This window comes from Oryza brachyantha, chromosome 6, assembly GCF_000231095.2.
Source record: "Oryza brachyantha chromosome 6, ObraRS2, whole genome shotgun sequence".
NCBI classification, from domain to species: domain Eukaryota; kingdom Viridiplantae; phylum Streptophyta; class Magnoliopsida; order Poales; family Poaceae; genus Oryza; species Oryza brachyantha.
Window position 1 is genome coordinate 1,346,251 of NC_023168.2, and position 21,848 is coordinate 1,368,098.

The 21,848-nt window shown below is 41.0% G+C and overlaps 4 protein-coding genes across 6 annotated transcripts; 2 read left to right on the forward strand and 2 right to left on the reverse strand.

Moving 5' to 3' along the window:
* Positions 1-816: 816 nt before the first annotated feature.
* Positions 817-3,369, forward strand: LOC102712640 (coiled-coil domain-containing protein 97). The gene is made up of 2 exons (XM_040525096.1): positions 817-1,557; positions 2,925-3,369. Exons 1-2 carry the CDS (start codon positions 868-870, stop codon positions 3,162-3,164), a joined length of 930 nt encoding a protein of 309 aa, XP_040381030.1. The 5' UTR covers positions 817-867; the 3' UTR covers positions 3,165-3,369.
* Positions 3,370-5,278: 1,909 nt separating this feature from the next.
* On the forward strand, positions 5,279-7,610 carry LOC102712913 (acid phosphatase 1). Its single transcript, XM_006656554.2, has 3 exons — positions 5,279-5,939; positions 6,088-6,297; positions 7,200-7,610. The coding sequence occupies exons 1-3, from the start codon at positions 5,461-5,463 to the stop codon at positions 7,375-7,377; spliced, it is 867 nt and encodes a 288-aa protein (XP_006656617.2). The 5' UTR covers positions 5,279-5,460; the 3' UTR covers positions 7,378-7,610.
* A 1,904-nt stretch (positions 7,611-9,514) lies between these two features.
* LOC102722402 (proteasome subunit beta type-6-like) lies at positions 9,515-13,287 on the reverse strand. The gene is made up of 8 exons (XM_006655708.3): positions 13,029-13,287; positions 12,303-12,379; positions 11,949-12,004; positions 11,623-11,695; positions 11,387-11,498; positions 10,915-10,988; positions 10,451-10,525; positions 9,515-9,907 (listed from the first exon to the last, which is right to left on the reverse strand). Exons 1-8 carry the CDS (start codon positions 13,168-13,170, stop codon positions 9,776-9,778), a joined length of 741 nt encoding a protein of 246 aa, XP_006655771.1. The 5' UTR covers positions 13,171-13,287; the 3' UTR covers positions 9,515-9,775.
* A 1,462-nt stretch (positions 13,288-14,749) lies between these two features.
* On the reverse strand, positions 14,750-20,250 carry LOC102722682 (leucine carboxyl methyltransferase 1 homolog). 3 transcript variants are annotated; one of them, XM_040525134.1, is made up of 13 exons: positions 20,073-20,250; positions 18,846-18,934; positions 18,614-18,750; positions 18,250-18,297; positions 18,034-18,115; positions 17,453-17,555; positions 16,762-16,882; positions 16,632-16,679; positions 15,764-15,847; positions 15,629-15,693; positions 15,451-15,502; positions 15,311-15,349; positions 14,750-15,191 (listed from the first exon to the last, which is right to left on the reverse strand). In XM_040525134.1, the coding sequence occupies exons 1-13, from the start codon at positions 20,183-20,185 to the stop codon at positions 15,159-15,161; spliced, it is 1,014 nt and encodes a 337-aa protein (XP_040381068.1). In that variant the 5' UTR covers positions 20,186-20,250; the 3' UTR covers positions 14,750-15,158. The 3 variants fall into 3 exon arrangements, with proteins under 3 accessions (XP_040381068.1, XP_040381070.1, XP_040381069.1); XM_040525136.1 differs by lacking the exons at positions 14,750-15,191; positions 15,311-15,349 and having other exon boundaries at positions 15,452-15,502; positions 15,629-15,643; positions 20,073-20,235; XM_040525135.1 differs by lacking the exons at positions 14,750-15,191; positions 15,311-15,349; positions 15,451-15,502 and having other exon boundaries at positions 15,628-15,643; positions 15,729-15,847; positions 20,073-20,235.
* Positions 20,251-21,848: the final 1,598 nt, after the last annotated feature.

Sequence of the window (21,848 nt, forward strand, 5' to 3'; positions counted from 1 at the left end):
TTGTTCTTGTTCCCGTCTTTGTTTGGTTTGTTTACCATGTACTGGTACTAAATTTTATAATCTATCTGTACTTGCGCCAGTGTTAGTGGGTTTTCTAATAGTTTTAATTTTATTAAATGACATAGCAACGTGGCACAAAATTTAGGATGCGAGGAGTGAGTTTTATGCAATGAATCCAACTATGAAAAATAAATTTTAGTGAAAAATTATAAAATTAACTCTAAATTTTAGATTAAAAATTAAAATTTTGGTTTATAAGCATAAGCACGAATGAAAAGATGAGATCGACAGCTATATAATCAATGAAACTAGATTAAATTCTTAAAGTAATTCATTTCATCTAAGCATATTTAGTTAACTCTTATTGATCATTTATATATTATATTTAAATAATATATTTGCCTATGATTTGTTTATAAGTATAAATGAAAGAAAAAAAAATGGAACGAGACTAACATTTTTCGTTGCCTATTCTATGGAGCCACACCAGAGTATACCATTACCAACTTCTACCTTCGCTCCGAAATAAAATTATTTTTTACTTTTTTAATATAATGTTCTGAGTCTTCGTCTTATTTAAAATCTTTTTGCGATTAATATTTTTTTCTTACTATACGATAAAACATAAACAATATTTAGTGATTAATTTTTTAATTTTTTTACAAATTTTTTAAATAAGACGATAAAACATTGTTACTGTACCTGACCCCTCACGGTGACACGAGTACACGGCATCCTATCCAGTTCCGTACAGATCCCCATGGGCCGTAGCCCATTTAGAAAGAAACCGACCAAAGCCCATCCGGCCCATCAACGGCCTAAAGAGGAGGAGAGAAGCGGCAGCCACGGCGAGGCGGCGACGCAGCCATGGAGCCCGCGGCGAAGGACCGCATCGCCGCCCGCCTCTCCGCCGTCGACGGCCTCTACTACCCGACCTCCTTCCTCCGCATCGACCCGCCGCCGTCCCCGTCCGACCGCAAGGCCGCCCTCCTCGCGCTCCTGTCCCGCGACGCCCCGCTCTTCCTCGAGCGCTACGGCGGCGCGCTGGCCCCCGACGAGCTCGCCGCCTTCGACACGCTCGCCGCCGACTACGAGGTCGGCTGGCACCTCCGCCGCCTGCGCGCCGCGTCCGCGGGGGCCCCGCTCCCGCCCGCGCGCGTCCGCAACCGCCGCCGCGCGTACCTCGACCGCCTGGTGCGCGAGGGGGAGTACTTCTCCGAGGAGGCGATGCGGGAGCGGGAGCCCTACCTGCACCACGAGTACCTGGGAAGGTTCCAGGACCCCATCGGCCGGGCCATGGCGCGGCCCGGCGAGCGGTGGTCCGAGACGCTGATGCGGCGGGCCGAGGAGGCCGTGATCGTTGAGAAGATTCGAGGGGAGCAGATTAGGAGGGGGGTTGATCCCAGTGAGTGGGTGGGTGGTGGCGCCGAGGAGGCCATGGAGGAGCAGGAAGAGGAGGAAGAGGAAGAAGAGGAAGAGGAAGAGAGCGAGGAGGACGCCATGGAGGAGAAAGGAAGAGGGACTGAGAATTCCACCGAGAATCCGAGTGCATCTGAGGTTTGCCTCCTGCCTATTAGTGTAACTGTGAAAAAAAATTGTGCTTGCTTTCTTGCTACTAGTAGCCTACTATACAGCTTGCTTGCAGCCTTCCATTTGCATGGAATTAGGAGGATGTTGATTGCTGTGATGCTACAGAATTGGCAGATTTTCTGATAACTTACTCTAGGAATTGCTCGGACTATAACCTATAATGTTCTTTGTTCCTTGAAATACTAGTCTTGTGCTTATATATAATTTGTTTCGTTATGCAGTCTTCACTGTCTAAAAGGTATTTGGATGGAGAAAAACATTTGCTTTAGAAGTATAATGATTTACATCGAATTTATCACATGGACTAGATTATTCATATAGTTTTAGGCAGGTTAGCTGATTTCACGATTTACTTACCTAAGGGACATGTTATCCACTGCCTGCCTACTAAGTATTTGGATGTAGAAAAATAGCTTCTTTAGAAGTATTCATGGACTTGAGGAAAACTCATTTATTTTTAGGCAAGTTCTGCTTTCACGATTTACTTAGCTAGGGAATATTTTATCCAACAAGAACCCCTTTTGGGGTTTTGTTTCCATGGGCTACAGTGACTGGCATATTGAGCTGGAAGCCTGGAAACATTAGAGGCCTTTATATTCTTAGCGCCTTTTTATGGCTTGACCGCTTGAGTCTTCATATGTACCACATAATGCTAGTTACACTTAGTCGTCATTTTGGGGAACTATGTTATCCTTTTTCTTGGAAAATAGTGAACTTTCTTCCACTGCCGAATCTTTTTGTCTTGAACTCTACTTCTAGAGGAGGGCAAAAACACATTCAATCAATTCTTGTGGCATGCAGTTGATTATATATATTACTGCATTTCTGGAAAATGTACATTTCTTTAGCCAGTAGTATATCTGTGATCTAACTTCTGTTGCCAAAATCCTTTTTGTTTCAAACTCTTTGATAGGGTGTATATTGATAACCTTCTATTTTCTTACTACATTTAATTGGCAATTGTTGATATACAAATAAGATAAAAATTACAATCACACATCTGACCATTGCATTGGCTGTTAATTTTGACGCTTCTAATATGGTTTTGAATGATCAACAAACTTCAATAAGATCCACTCTGATTGCATATTTCTGTCTAGTCTGACATAGTCTATTGCAAATGCCAAGATCATTTTTTTAGGTTTTCTCTTGTTTCTGGTTTGCAATTTTTACTTTCTGAAAAAAAAAAACATTTCTTGTTTAACCTGAACCTCCTTTGCTTTTCTAACGATAATTACTCCCCAATTTTCATTGTCAGTGCTCCTTATGTCTCGTCATCATAGTCTTATGTTCTCTCCCTGAGACCTGAGTCCTTGTTGTATCTGTAATTGCAGGTGGTTGACTCCAGCAAAACTGGAGAATCCCCTGCAGGGACTTCCAGACAAACATTATCTGCTGAAGAGATGGAAGATCAGCTTGAACAGTTTACCAGCTTGATGCAACAAAAGTTCCTATCTGGTGAAGACTCTGAGCATATGGACTACTCTCGGATCGATAATGACGAGATGCTGGACGACCATTGGTCAAAAGAAGCCAACTATGATGCTGAGGAGAAGTATTTCGAAGAGGATTAGTTCAAAGTAGGCTGCTGTTTTAGTGAGTCAGTTAAGTACTGCATCGCCTCTTGTTTTTGTTCATGTTCAGCACTTAGTCTTTAGCATGTACATATGTATCCTCGCAGTTGTTACATCTCTAATCTGAATAACTTGAGTAGCTTGTTTACGGAAATTACAATATATGTTAGAATCTTGGCTTGGGATGCTTACCAAGTGCAATATTTTTATGCACTGCCTCCAGGATGATTGTGTACGCAGGGAAAGTAACAGTCTAACAAAACTGTGCATATTCTATACTCTATAATTATAGGGGGATTACTTGTTCAGTCTGAACAACAGAAGGGAAGTTTCCTTCAAAGTGAAGAATATATTTAGTTAGAAGAAGTCTGATCACACGGGACGACAGGCGACTTGGATCCAACCAGGGTTTGCTTTGGTTGGACGAATTGGTCTTCAGACACTTGGACGAAAAGCTTTGCTATTTTTCTTTGTTGTCCAAAGACTGCGCGTTTGCTGTAGGATTGCACTTGACAAATGCCTTCTTCATCAAGTTGTTGTGAGAGATTTGCCGTGTCTTGCCTGTTTTTATTGTTTTCCTTTTCTTTTGCACTAGCGTCTTGCATACCTTCCTCCTTTCATTTTTCTTTTGTTTTTCAGTTACCAGTGTCTTGCCTATTTTCTGCCTTGTGTACGGATCAAGAAACACATGAGTCCAAGAAAAATTAATGAGGAAAGAGTATGGATAGTCCTTAATAAATGTGTAATCGTTTTTCTTAGAACATTTAGTTAGGTGTGGATAGTGAAATATTTACCATAAGTGCATTTGATTTTTCGTATAAATAAATATCTTAAGATAGACATTTCAAGAACCTTAGTTGTTTCTTTGGAGGTGAACAAAAAATAGGATACGTCCGTGCGTATTTATAGGAGTAAGTGTGTTCTTGTGTACATAAGTGTATGTATTTGTATATTGTTTTTTTTAATACAAATGAATCTCTGTTTCTTTTTCATTGTCACCGTCGATTATTATTGTTATAACTTTGGGCACTAATAATTTTATTAAATAATTAGATTATAATGAAAAAAGTTTAATACTTACTGAGCCCGCTTCAAAATAAAGTTATTTTTTACTCATTCTAGCTTGTCCCAAAATAAGGTTATTTCTGATTAATTATTGCATTAGAGTATGTAAGAGTAAAAAATAAATACATTGAAAATAGATAATGTATTTGGAATTCGACAAACTAAAGAGTATTATAGTTATTATTTTATTTTTATATTGATATGCATGTGACAAACGAAAATTTAGGATAGAGGGAGTGTGTTCCAGCATGTACTGCGTAATGCACTTGGATAATATAACATTACATATTTAGAAAAGTTTTATAAATACTATCTCCATACTAAAATATTTAAATCTACGATTTAACTAGTATTATGAATTTAGATAGAAATATCTTTAAGTTTATATATTTTGGTTACTAAATTTGAATAAAAATATCTTTTAAGTTTAAGTTTATCTATGATTTAACTAGTACCACTCATATTTCACATCCAAATGGTTCAATTATCTTTGCTCCTTTCCTATTGTCCTCTCTCCTATGATTAGGCACTTGGAATTTAGGGGCTGTTTAGTTCCTAAAAATTTTTATCAAAAACATCACATCGAATATTTGAACATCTAAATAGAGTATTAAATATAAATAAAACGAAAAACTAATTACACAGTTACGTGAGAAATCATAAGACGAATCTTTTAAGCCTAATTAGTATATGATTAGTTATAAGTACTACAGTAACACGTGTGTTAATGACGGATTAATTAGGTTAAAAATTCGTCTCACACTTTATAGATCAGTCATAAAATTCGTTTTCTCGTATATGACCGAAAACCCCTTAATGAGTCAGCAAGCGGCGACCAGCACGAAACGAAAACGCGCCAACACCACCGTCCCCCGCCCACCCAATCCTCAGCCGCCACGTGCACGCCACCCCACCCCAAACCCAAATATATACAATAAAATAATAGGAGTATAAAATAGCACCTCCTCGCTCCGATTCGAATCGGACTCACCTCACCTCCTCCTCCTCCTCCTCCTATTTAACCCTTTCTCTCTCTCTCTCTCTCTCTCTCTCTCTCTCTCTCTCTTCGCCCTTTCGATTTTTCGCATTTTTTTCTCTCTCCTCTCCCTCTCCTCGCCTCGCGGCGAAGCCACCGGAGCCACCCGCCGCGCCGCGCCTCGCCTATTTCACGCCTCCCCTTGCCGCCCCCCGCGTAGAGCTCGCTCCCCTCTCCGACGCCGCGTGGTGGGTCATGGGGCGCCACGGCAGCGCCGGCCGCGGCGGCCTCCAGCTCCACCTCTTCCTGGCGGCGACGGCGATGCTCCTCCTCCTCCTCGAATCCGTGGCCGTAGCGGCGGAGAAGGTGGAGGCGGCGGTGGTCGAGGACGGCGCGCACCTGCTGCCGCGGCCGCTCGTCATCGAGCTTCCGACGGGGCCGGCCGCGGGGGAGGGGGAGGAGGTGCCGGTGGAGGTGCGGTGCGCGAGCTGGAGGCTGGCGGGGGAGGCGAACAACCTGGCGCCGTGGAGCGCGGTGCCCGAGGAGTGCGCCGCATACGTGCGGGGGTACGTCACCGGGGTGGCGTACCGCTCCGACCTCGAGGAAGTCGCGCGGGAGGCGTCCACCTACGCCCGCGCCGCGCGCGTCGCGGGCGACGGCCGCGACGCCTGGGTGTTCGACGTCGACGAGACGCTGCTCTCCAACCTCCCCTACTACGCCGAGCACGGATACGGGTCAGTTTCCTTGCTCCCCTCATGGCCTCATTTCCGCAAATCCCAAACGGCAAACCCAAATTTAGGCAAAATCGCTGGGCGCACGCTCGATTTGGGCGTTCGAGATTCTCAAATGATTGCTTGATTTGATTTGATTTGGAAATGGCAGGCTCGAGCTGTTCGACCACCGCGAGTTCGACAAGTGGGTGGAGAGAGGGGAGGCGCCGGCGATCCCCTCCAGCTTGAAGCTGTACAAGGAGGTTCGCGACCTTGGATTCAAGACCTTCTTGCTCACGGGCCGCAGCGAGGGGCACCAGGGCGTCACGGTTGATAACCTCAAGAAACAGGGCTACCATGAGTGGGACAAGCTTATACTAAGGTACTACTCATGATTTAGCCATCACATTTTCTAAGAAAAAATTGGACCTTACAACTGCAATTAGGCATGGCATTTTCTACTACTAAGAAAGTTTGCACCTTGCACTTGCAATTTAGGCATGACCGCATGTCATTTCGTAACAAAATTTTGTGCATTGCATTCGGCGTTTAGTCAGGACATTTGTATGAAAACCAGAGCCTTATCATTTGGCATTTCCATTGAGATATAGTTTTCTTCAATTATTTGGGTGGCTTGTGGGTGCTCTTTATAAAAGAGATAACCATGTCATGTGGGTCAGTCATCCATTAGAACGCCTAAATCGCCAAATTTAGCATGCAGCAGGGAACCCAGAACGCCCATTGCCAAAGCAATGCCCTTGCTTGATACTGTAGGCTTTGTTTCTGACAGATACCCAAGATCTGTTTGTTCTTTGCCTTTATGCCACCTTTTTGTCCGGTGCTCATATAACATTGCCACTGCCTGCCATACAATTTAGTGTCTGCTAAGTTTGGTTTATCCCCCTCATTCTGTGGTACCTTCACCAATCAGTCAATTGCTACTGCATTGTTGATTACTTGACATAATAGTATAATACTACGTGCCATCGCTACATTACGATTTTTAGAATTAGCAAACTGTTGAATTTCAATGCTGAAACAGCTATATATATGATCCAGATACATGCTTGAAAGGAAAAAGAAATATTGTCTGTACTACTAATCATTACAAGTTCGTAACCTGACCAGCCGTGACCATGTCTAGGTCCAAATCCTGATGTTGAATGCTGAGTTCGACATTTGCTAAACTTGCTCGATTGTGTTAATCCGCATACATTACATTAAAATTGCTTCGTGAGCACTATGTATCAACCATGCTGAACAAATAATTTTCGCTTTGTCCAGGGCGCCAGCTGATCGCAAGAAGACGGCGACGATATACAAATCGGAGAAGAGGAAGGAAATGGAAGAGGAAGGGTACAGGATCCTGGGCAACTCCGGCGATCAATGGAGCGACCTGTTGGGTTACTCCACGAGTGCTCGATCCTTCAAGCTTCCCAATCCAATGTACTATATCCCATGACAGAGCAGAGGGCAAAAGAAGAGGGCAGACGAGAGATGCTATGTTTATTTGATGCATTTTTCTCGTTGTGCCTGTTCGAACTGACTGGTGGAGAAAAAGAAGTTAAAAATAATTCTTCAAGGGAATTTCAACTGTACAAAACCTCACTGACTTCATGTAGAATACATTAAACTTGTAAACTCAAATGTAATTGGATGAAATGGGATACTATTTATTTAGTGGTTAGTGCATGATATACTGTCTCTTACCGTGTGTACTGAAGAATTTTCATTGGTTCTCCAACGTCACTACTGTGATTAACTTGTTTGAAGCAGCAAGCGTTGGTCATATACACAAGTAAATAACAGAGGATAATATGAGGTGGTTAGCCCAAACGTGCAGTGGTAGTTTGTCACCAGAGATCAAATTTCCTCTAAACGCCATCAGAGTTTATCTGCAACATTATCATATCAATAAGTTTACGAATTCACCAGCCTTTCGTAAACAAACGAAAGCATTTTAAGTTGAGAGCAGCAGGCCTATCAACATAAAATCTACTTTGACAACTCAAACCATAGCTGTACAAACAAAACAATTTCCTTTTCAGCAATAAGAGGAGCTACAAGAAAATACACAGCATGCCAAATGCAGCACAGAAATTTATACTTATATGATTGATTGTATGAAGCATCATTTGATTTGTACTAGATCTTTAACAGAGAAGGCACCCCTTGGTTACAACAATTAACATTAACACTTTAGACAGCAAAAACCTTTCCATAACGAAAAAAAAAAATCTTCAAAAAAAGAGAGACAATAATGCATATAGTTACTGCCCACAACTTTGCAGAATACCAGTAGCCAAAGACAACCCAAATCCAAAACCAAGTCCTGAAATAACGCACAACCAGATATCATGGTCGTCCTTCTCTTCTCCAAGATCATTAAGATTGAGGGGTGGATCCAGTTGGAGAAAGGGAGGGGGGCTCATTGTCTTCTCTTTCTCCCTCCCTTCTTCCCCCTTGTTCTTCAGCAGGTAGGGATGGAAAATGTCCATGTCCGTCTTGCTTTCCCCATCAATCTGAGCTGCATGTCTTAATCTGATGGTTAACAGAAGTAGAGAATTTCTTGAGTTGCATGTATTTTTTTGTTTTTATTGGTATGTGTGTGATAGGTAAAAAAAATTATTTAGGGATGAAGAAGTTGTGGAGTCAAAACATAACCCAGTCCAATGGTGACAGCGCATTCGACAGCCCATGCTCCTAACTTTTCATTTCATTCCATGTGCGTGATTCCCAAACTGTTAAATGACAATTTTTTTAAGAAAAACTTTTTAGAAGTTTCTTTAAAGTTCATATTAATTCAGGGATTTATAGCTATACTTAATTAGTCATACGTCAGTGAGTTACCTGTTTTTATTCGAAGGTTTCTTTAAAATTCATATTTATTCATTGAATTTTAATTCATTTTTCAAGGTTTTTATAGCTATACTTAATTAGTATACGCCAATGAGTCACACTATTTTGCGTACAAGGGATCTGTTCTGCGTGCGATTTCTGTGCGCTCGGCAAAATGGACTGGCACTGCGAAACCGAGAAAATGAGAAATTCAGCGTTCAGTTTCAGTCTAACCTCTTGCCAACCAGACTAGCCGAAACCGACAAAAAGGCTGAAAGTTCAGATAACCAGTGAAAACCTACTTCGGCCAGTTACAACCCTTGAGGCTCTGATCCAGGACACAGTAAAACCAAACGATTAGATAAATCAATTGGTGTTTGAACAGCAAAACTCTTGTTTTACCATGGTCAGAATATTCAGGAATACATCAGTTTTTATTCCCTGTAAGTGTGTCCTACATACTGTGCCCTGCCTTCAGGGAACGCAACACATGGAGACCTTCAGTTCACTGCAATCCAACTGCTTGGTTAAGGGCCCAATCTTTTGGCTTTTGCTTATGTTTATAAGCCAAAATTTAAATTTTTAACTTTAAATCTTAAAATTGATTTTAAGATTTTTCATTATAGTTTATTTTTCAACCTTGATTTTTAAATCGCTATAAGCTTGTATATAAAAATTTTATTTACAAATTATTTTTGGTTTGCAAATATGTCGCTTGGATTTTTCCTTTAAAAATCCAAAAGATTGAGAGTTAAGCCCCCGACAGGAAGAAAAAACATTGCAATTTGATCAAGTGGTCATCGACCAGGTTGCAGCAACATTTAGACCGTCATCCAATCCAATGTGGCACAGTACGCACTACCAAGCAACCAGGAATTTACTAATACGTTAAAACAATAAAGGAAGAGTACCAGCGGATCGGTGAGGCACAATACTGCGGTCCTGTTTTTCAGTAAAACTCTAGAGAAAGTCAGATACAGTAAAAAGTTGGTAGGAAGGTGGTGTATGGCTAGAGAGCAGAATCACTGGACCATCGGATCAGGGTTCCCAGCAGCTAGTAAGTCCAGCAACGAATTCTGGGGCTCCAGCTCTTCATGCCACAGTGGTAGCTTGTCTCCAGGATAAAATTTTCTCGAAACACCATCAGCATTTATCTGCAATATGATCATATCCATAAGTTTTGTCCATCAGTCTTTCAAAAATACATAATAGCATTTTAAGCAACTATAAGTAGAACAAAGAGAACAGGAAAGGCTTGTAGACTTAATTTTTTACTTTGCCACACAGCCAAACCATAGTTGTACAAACCAAACATATTCAGCAAAGAACGAGATGCATGAAAATGCAATCAAAGCAAACAAATGGTCAACAAGGACATAATATTGTCTACTCACTAATCTACCCTAGCATATTTTAGCACTAGAGAAAAACAGGTCTGAATGAAGGAAAGGGGAGATATAACATTGAAATATTTTGACCTTAGAAGTTAAAAGGCCAATATTTTTTCATTTTTAAGATTCATCTGATACAGTGATACTATATCTGACATAGCAAGCGAAATATAGCACAGAAATTTGTATGCTTGTATGAAGTCTATTAAAACAATCAGTTCCAGTCTGTGATAGTCTGATGTTTCAACATGTGTCCAATAAAGGAAGAAACAAGGACAAAAGGGATGAATAAAAGTGAGCACTTACGGTGACTGTACGAACAACCCCTCCACTAGCACCATCACGGGCTATAGCAAGGGAAACCACCTTCACCACAAACTTCTGTAAAGATGAAAGGAAGTAATCAAGTTAAGAGATGAGGTGCAATTATTATTCAGGGATCACTCATGGTGTTTGCAGTCTATAATTCTGGACCTATCAAATATATTTAGAAGATTTTCACTATATCATGGTGAAAATACTGATAAATAATTAACTGGACACATACCCTCCCACAAATGCCATAAAAAAGCTAATGTAACATACCCTATCACAAAATGCCATGAAAAATCTAATGAATGCTACTGCTCACAAAAATAGAGTCAACCAAACAAGTAAGCAGTAATATAACCAAAAGGGAGAGGTGAACATAACTGTAGACTTTATTCTACCAAGTAGATTGAACAAACCCTTTCTTATTACTCATGGTTTACATGTATTAGATGATGTACCTCAGCTTCTTCTTGGGACATGCCCTCCTTCCATTCATGGTCAAGCAGTCCATACAGGTAACTGGAACCTGAACCTGCAATACTCACAAACAACATCAAGTGTCAGAAACTGCAATAATATAAGGTAAAGTAGGAACTCAGGAAAATTTGAGAGTCAATGCTATAACACAGCCAGTTTGCATAAGAGGATGGTAAACAGCAAAGAGTATGGCAGGACAAATATAGACAGAAGTGAGTCATGATAATTACAAACGATTACTTCTGCATCTCTTAAAAAATATATATACTGCTCAGGTAAGTTTGGAAATAAATCTCATGAATAATAGGCTTATACTATTGAACTCATAATTATTCTTGTGTGGTATGTAGATATACAAACACAGCGTTAACAGGTGGAGAACAGCATTTCCCATTCGATTACTCTGAGCCCAATGAAAAGATATTCACCATAATATTTGTGGGGGAAATATACCTCCAATTGCAAATGGTTGCCTTAGAATTGTTCCACCAAGGGGCACTGAGAAAATTTGGCCTCCCTCGTATTTATCCCATCCACCAACAATCATGCCAGCTTGCAACATGTTCTGAAAATTGGCAAAAATAGCATTGTGCCAATTAAACAACAGCTTCAAACCATGTATCAAAGAAAGAATCTCAACTCATGTATTTATGAAATTCTAACATTGTAGAATGCTACAGAAGATATACCTTGTTCTGATAAGCCAACAACCTAATTAAGTTGGCTGCAACTTTCACGGTAGCTGGTTGCCCAAGCTGAATTCTGCAAATGGAGAGAAAATTTAGCTTGAGTTGTCTTGGAGGACAAATATTTCCAGTAACTAGTACTCCATCCGTCTCAAAATAGAGCTACATTCATCCCAAAATAGAGCTATAAGCTATATTTTGGGACGGAAGGAGTAGATTGGGGTGTTAGTAAATGAAATCTAAGTTTATGTTGTTCATGCAGTGCCATCCTACCTAGCTTAACAGGAGAAAACATTAATAGATTTAGAACAACACAAGAGCAAACTTACGTGTGTTGGTGGAGAAAATAGCGTACATAATCCGAAATGACTTGTGTATCAGCAGCCTGCAAGACAACGAGAAACATGACACCAGTGAACTACTGGAAATGCCTTATCTGATAGTACTTAGTAGTTGAATATTAACAACTATGAAATAGAAGCAAAAATTAAAATATTGAAAATGTGATAATAACTCGTAAGATAAAATCTGGTGCTACATCAGGTAAGCACAGATAGGGGGATAATGAACAAAGATAAGATGCAACATTAAAAAACGCACATTTTGCTTAGTGAGGAGAGTAGCATATAACATGATGCACACATAAAGAAGGGTTCAAGCCTCTAAATAATATAGGCACTTACAGATCCAGAGCGGCAGATGTACACATTATCTGTCAGCTGAGTAATCTTGTCAGATGCACGGTTCGCCACATACATTCCTAAGAATGAACACCACATAACAAAGGAAATTAAAGGAAAGGAAACAAAGTGGATAAGTAGACAACATATGATATGACTTAATGCTGATTTCAGTTGGTTCAACTCAACCACATGCTCTAATATTTGGCTAAGCTAACAAGACAGCATCGCAAAAACATCAGAGGAAGCACTGTTAGTTATGTACAAGCAAACGATCCAATGTACACCCTATGTACACCAAAAGCAACCTAAACACCAAAGGGAGGACACTTTTCTGATTCTTCTATTTTCATTGTCGCATAAGAATTATATGAACAGCGAACGCAACCGGAACATTGAAGGTTGTATGTATCCAAATCCCCATAATTCTACATCAATCAATCCAACAAGACATTGCGCACATCTGTTCACACCAATTTCAGGAGTTGCCCGTCCATAATATGCCAGTTTAGGCAGAATCAGTGGTACACCTAGAGGGAACCAATTTCCACTAGAAATAAACTTTCTAATCCGGTCGCAAGCGCTAAACACGTCGCCTAATCTAAAACCTCAAAACCTAACCATGGAGGAGTAGCAGCAGCCGCAGCCAGATGCAGTAGCAACAAACGAATCCACCGCGGCCTAGCCTAGACAGGGGATCGGGTCGGGTAGGATCGGGGAGAGCCGTACCTGTGCTGGTCCTGGAGTCGGCGGCGAGGACGACGCCGCCGTCGTAGCAGACGCCGACGATGGTGGTCCCCATCCGGTGCTCCCCGGAGGTGGGGCCGTCGCCGGGGGCGGCGGAGGGGGAGCCCATGAGCGAGGCGTCCATGGCGGGCGCGGCGCGCGGGGAGGGAGATCGGCGGCGGCGGCGGAGGAGGAAAAGGCTACCGGCGTGTTTGGGCTTCGGCCGCTACCGCAAGGAACAAAGAGAAGAGGAGAGGGAGAGAGAGAGAGGAGGCGCGTCCGACCGTCCGAGTCGTTTTGTACTTTTGTGTGTTGCTGGTTTGGTGCGGCTCGACCGCCCAATGCACGCACCAAGCGGCTTTTAACTTTTTGTCATTTTTATAGATTTTTATAATAAATTTGTTATTGTATCTATCTGTCATAGATTTATAAATTTCATATATAGCGAGTGATAAATCTGTTTTGGTCGCTCGTAAGAGTGACAAAAAGTTAAATTTCTCTACCAAATGAGAGCACGTGAGGTCCACGTGTAAGTGTAAGTGAGCAGTGCAATATCGCAGAGGATCTTAACTTTACTGGAACACGATCAACACGAAGGCAATATAGGAGCCACCTGGCTCACATCAGCACCCAGCAGGACAAGATGCTCAACAAAGGCCCAGCTTTCATTGTGATTAAAACTAATATTAGTATTGACTCAAACTTAACCTGCAGGCGCGTTTAATACAGATACATAGTTTTATCAAGATAATGTTCCTGGAAGAAGACCAATCTTATCCCACATTCTTCGGGGAATAAACTGCATTATCTCAGATAATAATATGCTATTAAGTTGTAATGCTCTTCTACCTTGACCTGACTTCACTACACCCTAATGTCCCTGATAAATTAATAAACCATCTAATCAACCGATAGCGAAGGCCCTGATGAGCGAGTCAATACGAGAAATCGGCTAACACTTATCACTGGGGAATATAGGATTGACTTAAATATTTGCCGCATTTGTGCAGTGATTTGCATTAGCAATGGGGGGTAGAAATGGTGGAGGGGATACCAAGTCGGAGGACGGCATAGAACTTACCTCCGTTCCACTTCCATCCATGAAGGCGAACCACCGCGCCGCCGCCGCTGCTCGCCTTGGAGACGACGGGGAGGTGGCAGGAGAGTGGAGGGCACGCTTAGTCCGCCGCGTAGCACTTCACTAATGCCCAAGGAGAGCTGGCCACGGGAAACGGGGTGAGGGTGAGGGGGCATGGCTTGTGCTCGAGCAACAAGGAGTATCTCGAATCCCGGTGGTCGCTCGCGGCGGGGGATCGCCGGCCGCCGTGGGTATTAGAATCGAATTCGCTTGCCATCCAGTGCTTTGGGGGATCAAACGCCTACTGATGAATTTGCTTGCCGTCGACGGCTTTTGGGTGGTGTTTTACGTCCCTTTTTTTTTTACTTAAGCTTATAAACTGAATTTAAAATATAAGTTAACTTAAATTTAAGGTGATTGGTTTGTTTATTTATAGTTTGTTTTCCAGTCTTTTCTTCCATATCAATAGAAATACATATATAAAAATTAGTACCCTTAAAATATTTTTTATTAATAAATTATTTCGTTTATGCTTGATTTCAGCGAAACAATCGTATTGTTAGTTAATAATCTTAGGTCTTATTTGAGAGATGCTCCTTTCAAGATTCTAACAAGCAGCAGCGGACAGAATATGGAAAAACTGGGTCTTTAACTTATTTTCTAGATTTTATAATAGCAGATTTTCAGAATATGAGTAAATCTACCGCTGCCAAAGGCTCTCGTGGGCCCGCCTTAACCCCCTGCTATTGTTCATCATCTTCTTAATATTATTTTTACATCGCTTCCTAGTTTGTAACAATTCAGCTATTGCCATTCAGCTATTGCCGGAAAGCCATTAAACAACACATTATCAAGTCATCAAGTGAGCCGCACCAACAAAATTCGATCCAACCAAAGTTTCTGCGAACAGAATATGTACAGTGCCGTTATAGCAATTAACCCTCATATTCTGCCAAACATTCCACACACCTCAAGCACGGTTCTCTGCGTACTTAACAGAATTCATTCCCAGTTTAATTCGCCTCGGTTCGGTATCAAAAAGAGCATGATGAGTGCTATTCCTTGAACCCAAAATCATCAAATAGGCCCTGACAGTGGAAAGAGACAATTGTTGGTCATTTTTTACTACAATTGAAAGCATGGACCAAACATAACTCTAAAGAGAATTAGAGAAACATTTGATTGCTGATATAAATAGCGTGTTAACCTCAGCATCATTTATTCCATAAGCCACACAATAGTGTTCCTGAAAAAAGAGAGAATTTACATGAGAATTTGGAGTTCATACAACTGCTAGTGTGTATGGTATTCCCTAAAACAACAACTGGAAGATCCTCACGAACTTACCTGCATCATATGCCACTCTTCAAATTCATCAAACAGCTCCAATCGTTCAATCCTGCCATGCAGTTTCATGAGTGTTGTTACCAAAAAGTAGGTGTAAAGCGACACAAGATGGAACATACTATCCTTCGTGAAGATCATATGTAAAACTCTGAAACTCATCATATGTCAGAAACATTACCTGCGCCTTTCTTCACTGTCAATGAAATCATTGTATATTTTTAGCATATCCCATGCAACAGATCTCTACAAAATCGATTAATAAATCCTTAGAAACAAACCGTGTTAGAACACTTTAGTGTCTGATCAAATATACCTGCCATCCGTGATCAAGAAAAAGTTTTTCCTTGTGACTCAAGGTTGGTGTAGCGTTTATACCAAGGAGAGGGCATCCTCTGCTCTGCAATAGCAGGACAATAGAAAACATTTTAGCTATATAATAAATAAGAATAAAGTAACAGCCACAGCAAAATATCCATGAGAATGAAAAGAAGGCAGATGTCAACCACAAACAAGCAGAAAACCACCTGGCTTAAATCACATAGTAAGATGAACTCAATAAATTGGGATCCACGAATAGAAGATTTTTACAGAAATGACTATAGATATTTCATATCAAACTTCAACTTGTGATGTTTAACTTCACTCTTTTATCCTCCATAATGGTGTATATCCAAAATCTTCACTATGTGCATATTACGTTAATAAATAATAACCTGTACTGCCTCCCTATAATTGTCATACAGCTATAGAAAGCAGTTCCTTGTTTTAGTATAGGTCCAACAGCCCTTAGATAAGTAGTCATGAGTTCAAGCAGAAAACCTGGAGTATGCCCGACTATTTGGAAATAAGTTAGTAGGCCTCTTTGAGTCAGGTCAGAGATGTTTACATGAAAAGGAATTTTAAGATATACATGCCCCTTGCTTTTTAATTAAGGTATTATCTTGACATTCGGAACCAAAAAGGTGGTGGTCTATTTTTGGTGTTGTCTAGTTGGTTGCACTTTCTTGTTGAAATACAACAAGGTCTCCAATTCATTAAGCTACTACCTGAACAAATTCATGCATAACCTTGCAAGTTCAGCCTAATAAAATCTATTATGCCTCAGGGGCAATTCATGCATCACAATGAAACACATGTTATAATAGTTCATGGAAAATCTACAGGAATGAAGAAGGAGGTACCTCAAGGTTTATAATCATTTGCTCCCCAAATGCATCATCTGGATGGATCTGCATCAGAACAGAAGTCAACAGTGCAAAAAGATATCACATACAAGAGTGGGAAAGAGTACATATCAGAGAATTATTTCACCTGCTCATATAAGAAAAATATGGCAGTGGAGAACTTATCAGATGCCCAGCTAACAATAGCATCGGTTGAATTTGGGTCTAAGTAAATTAGCACACACTCTGCAATTATAAAGGTCGGCAAGCTGATGACAACAGAAAGATTTATCAAAAACTTGAAAATTTGGATCATGATTCAAGTGTTAGAGATAAAGGCTACACGATGCAGGTATCTGACTTGATACTGTTCCTATAGGAAAGAGTGTACAGCATAACTTCAAAGTGAATATAGCATGTTTGGATCTCTACCCTACCAATTTGTTGTTAGGGAATTGTAATGATTTGGTAAAGATTGGAATCAATCCAAACACCATACAAGTACTATTTAAGCTAGCAAAAGTTTGGCAGGGCAAGTTTTGGCACTAAAAAAAACCATAGTTTCCTTTGGCTGATGAAATGAGCTAACTCCTAAAAGGGTCACTTGAACAATCAATCAAACTTTCTCAAATCTCAAAAATAGGACAAGCTATGACATGGAATAGAACAGAAAAGATGTAAATTTCTGTTTTGGCAAGTAAACTAATACATGGCACAGCAGGAAAATTTAGTTTAAAAAATAACATAAGAAAAATTGTAGAGGGCATAAATTATGAAGTTAAATAAACTTGCAGTTGTCATAAATCATAAAAATATGCCATAAGATTAAGAAAACTTACCTAGTATCCATTTCAGCCCTCTGAATAACTGAATCAAGATTTGGTATATCACGAATATCAGCAGAAAAGAGCTTGTAGTGCGCACTAGTCACTTCACCTTTTTCTGAAATATTTGGCCACTATCAACTATTACCAGACAGATGGAAAAGACAAAAGTAACAAATTATGTGATATGAAAAGTTCACTTCAACTGATAATTCTGGCGAGGTTTTAAATTAGTATTGTCACTAAGACCATTGTGCTGTCAATTAAGTTATAGCAAATGAACATTGTTTCAAACAGAATGAAATAGCTACCTCCAAAAGAAATGATAACAGAAACTTAATTCAAAAGGTACTGAACAAACCAACAGAAATGTGGAGAATGACCTCTAATTGTCATTAAATAATTATTTCTGCTGAAGATGCATCAAACTAGAAAAAAGCACCCGTACTCCAGTACATACATACAGAAAGAACATGGTAGAGAACCATGTGGGAAAAATAAGAATTGTGGGTCAATTCCAGTGCAACTGGGAAAAACCTTAGATGTAAACATGGGAGGCATTAATCAACACTATCATGCACAAACGAGAGAAATACCAATTGAAATTGAAGCTTCCGATCCTAACTTTTCCTTCATTTCACTGTAGTGGTTGATGATGGCTGCCTTTTTGCTGGTTACCTGCCAATCATCAAAAGTGCCAAAAAAAGTTACTTGCGTGCACAAAGAAAAGAAGCTGCTCTGCTGCTGCTGCACGAATCACATTATTGTGACCAGTACACTGCACTTGAAAATGGCAAAGAAGCTCTCTCTACCTCCTTGAAATCCAACTCAACATAAAGGTATGGAGCAATGCCTTCATCCTACAGTAACAAATACAGCACAGACTCAGAGCTAAATTGATATGCAGAAATACTAATATAATTTGTGAAGTTTGATGTTCATTGCTGCCTCCACCAAAGTAGGATATAATTAATATGAAAGGGCATACAGAGTAAAATGAAAATGATAAGGACTGCACAGGAAAATAGTACTCCCTCCATATGCAAATATATGAAGTTGGTTAGTTCAATTTTGAACTAACCAATGTCAAACAAATAAAATGGGAGGGAGTATATCAGAAAATGGGTCAAAAGCAATTGATTATGATACCCCATGAAACAGTGTATAGTGAATAACCTGCAACTGGAAGAATGCCGTGTCAAAGCCAGCACCAAGAGATAATATTTGTTTTCGCTTTTGATCATTACTGCCATTTCCAGCACTGAGGAACTGACGCAGAAGCTTCCTAAGAACAGACCATCGGGCATAGTACCCTTTGCAGAGTTATTGGAAAGGAAAATAAATTAGGATTTCCAACCATTTTCAGTTGTAAAGAAGAAGATAGCAGATTCAATTAACTACTACTTACCTCGATTTATTATTGGAGCCCTTTTTGTTGTTCGCCTAACAAAAAAGTGCACGTAATCATCTTTCATGTATCCTTTGTTAACACATGACCTACAAAGGAAAATGATAATGTCATATAGCAAGAAGTAACAGTTAATTCTAATTTGAAAATTATTATCTCCGTTTCACAATGTAAGACTTTCTATGACTACCTAGATTCATATAGATGCTAATGAATCTAAGCATATATACAAATACTCCCTCCGTTTGATATTATAAGACTTTCTGGGTTTGTCTAGATTCGTCCATATATCAATGTATATATTTTGTACTCCCTCCATGATTAAATATATGACGTTGGTTAGTTCAAAATTGAACTAACCAACGTCATATAAAAAAAATGGGAGGGAGTATATGTGTCTACATTTATTAGCACACAAATAAATTTAGCAAAGACCAGAAACTCTTATAATATGAAACGGAGATAATAACATATATTGATTAATGGATAAATCTAGATATAGCTAAAACGTCTTACAATATGAAATGGAGGGAGTAAAATGCAATCTAAATGTATAAAAAAAATGCCACACACTTTACATGCCTACTGAATGATTTGGACTGTCTTTACATTTCTTTGGTGATTGTTGAAGACAATGGCCTGTAGGCCCTGTACAATCCCATAGGCACGCTGAAGATTTCAAGGTAGATCATCTCTGTGCACAAAGACTAGTAGTCTACACAAGAACTAGAAGTTGAGGCGCCTACTCAATACTATCTTCCAACGGCTGCTTAGCGCATCATCAATTCAACCCAAACAAATAAGGACATAGACAGGAACATAATGTGTCGCCAGCCAGGCAAACCGCTCAACAAAGGGGATGTTCATACAAAATTACATGGCTCCTCGCTGAAAAGAGACACCTTAACTGCGCAACTGAAAACCATCTCTCTTGCTTTCAGCGTCACAATTCAGCGGTAGGTTTCCATGGCTTCGCTTGCCACTATCTCGGTTACGCTATCTCAGTACTGAGCGGAACAATAGCACGGGTCCGAATCGATCCACGGCGCGTCGGCTTCCGATGGCCTCGTGCAAAGAGAGAGAGAGAAAGAGAGCGCGCCAAGCATCCGTGCAAGCACAACGCAGCAGGAGGCCAGGAGCCATCAAGCCGAGAAGACTACTCACAGCTTGCGGATGCGGGCGCGGGGAAGGAGAGGTAGGGAAAAGGGGATGGATCGGGCCACTCACAGCTTGCTGGCCGTGGCGTCGTCGTTGGTGGCCTGCACGGCCGCGGGGCTGCTCCGCGCAGCGAGGCTACCACCTGAACCTCCCCCTCCTCCTCCTCCCGCCGCCGCCGCCATTCCGGCCACCGTGCGTGGGTCGATCGCTCGGTCACGCCGTGGAAGAGGAGACGAGACGAGACGGGAGCCGTCGTGACGTGTCGGACCCAGCATAAATGGGCCTCACATGAGTGGCAATCGCGTTCGGCCCAGTTCTAGTGCGCCGGTTTCAGTTGGGCCTTCGAAAAGGATCCGGCCCATCAATAGCTTGTTCCGGTTGGGCCGAACTCGCGGTGGGCCGAAACAGTAGCATCCACCCACGCGGGGGGAGATGCCTCGGAATCCGTGGGCGACGGTGGCGCCGGCGCCGGAGAAGACGGAGGGACGCGCAGAAAGAATCCTCGGAAACCGCTTCCTCGTTTTCTCTTCTCCTCAGGAGGAGGTCGAACGATCCAAGCTATGGCTGCTAGCTGCTGCTGGAAGCACGAGCGCGCGTGGGCGCAGCTGGCATGTCCGGCGATCCGGCGGCCGAGCCACATGCGTGCGTGCGTTGCCACCGGTCACCACCCCCAATCATTTTCTTTGTTTTCCATGGCGGATTCGTCGCGTTGCCCCGTGCGGGTTTGCGGAGATCGATCGACCGCATGTACACATTGCACATGAGCAAATCATTGGGGAGCCGTGCTGTCTAGCTTAGAGCAAGGATAATCAGCAAAGCGGTGGTAAGACTTTTCATAGATGTTTTCTAGTCCAATTGTCTCTCTCATAGATTTTTTTAAGTTTTTATGCCTGAATCGGTTATAAGTTTATAGTCCGTTTCTATTCTCATTTCTTCTCCATCTCAGTATTTAGCCGGCTTATATCTGTGCGTCAGCTAACCTGGCTGTTGTAAGACCCGTGCATCCATTTTAATTATTATTAATTGAGTTCATCATCTGTCTGCCTCATTCAGCTAGATCTAGAAATTTTGCAGCCACTATCAGACAGACACTGGCAATGACCGTATATATATACATTAATACATATTCAGTTGAGCAGCTTTAATTTAGAAAAAAAAAGAAATCATTTGCACGAGCACTACAGGTGTAATTAGCTCTGAAGTAGTCTAATCATGCATCTTAGCAGCACAAATGCAGATTAATCATCATCATGCATGCATGCCCGGAGATTAAAAAGCCATGTGAAGCCGCAATGATGCAGTGGTTTTGCAAGCTAATCTGGCAGAGGATACACATATATGATCCGTTATATATATCATGATGCATACATGGATCTATAGTTATAGTTAGTTAGTAGTTACTACTCGATCGTACTCAACACAATAATAATTACGCTCATATAATTAAGCTAACTGTTTTTGCACACCAATACCATATGAATGATTTGGATAACATGCCTTTGTCGGACCGGCAAATTATTAATACTCTATCTAATCCTGCTAATGGATTTGATGGAAATGGATTAAATAGGTTGGTTTTAATTTGGATTGTGTTTGGTTGGATGCAAATAGATTGTAACTTCAAATGGTCTGGATTGGATTGGGTTATAGAGACAAATGGATTTTATGGACTGGATTTGGTTAAGTTATTTTAGGTTCTAAATGGATTAAACCTGTGGAGGGTAAATGGATCCTTTAATTAGATAGGTAATGGATAAGATAATAGACATACGTGGGGCCTAAATCGACCAAAATTTGCACAAAGTTGCTTTTATACATAACAGATCATCCCACTAAATTTTAGTC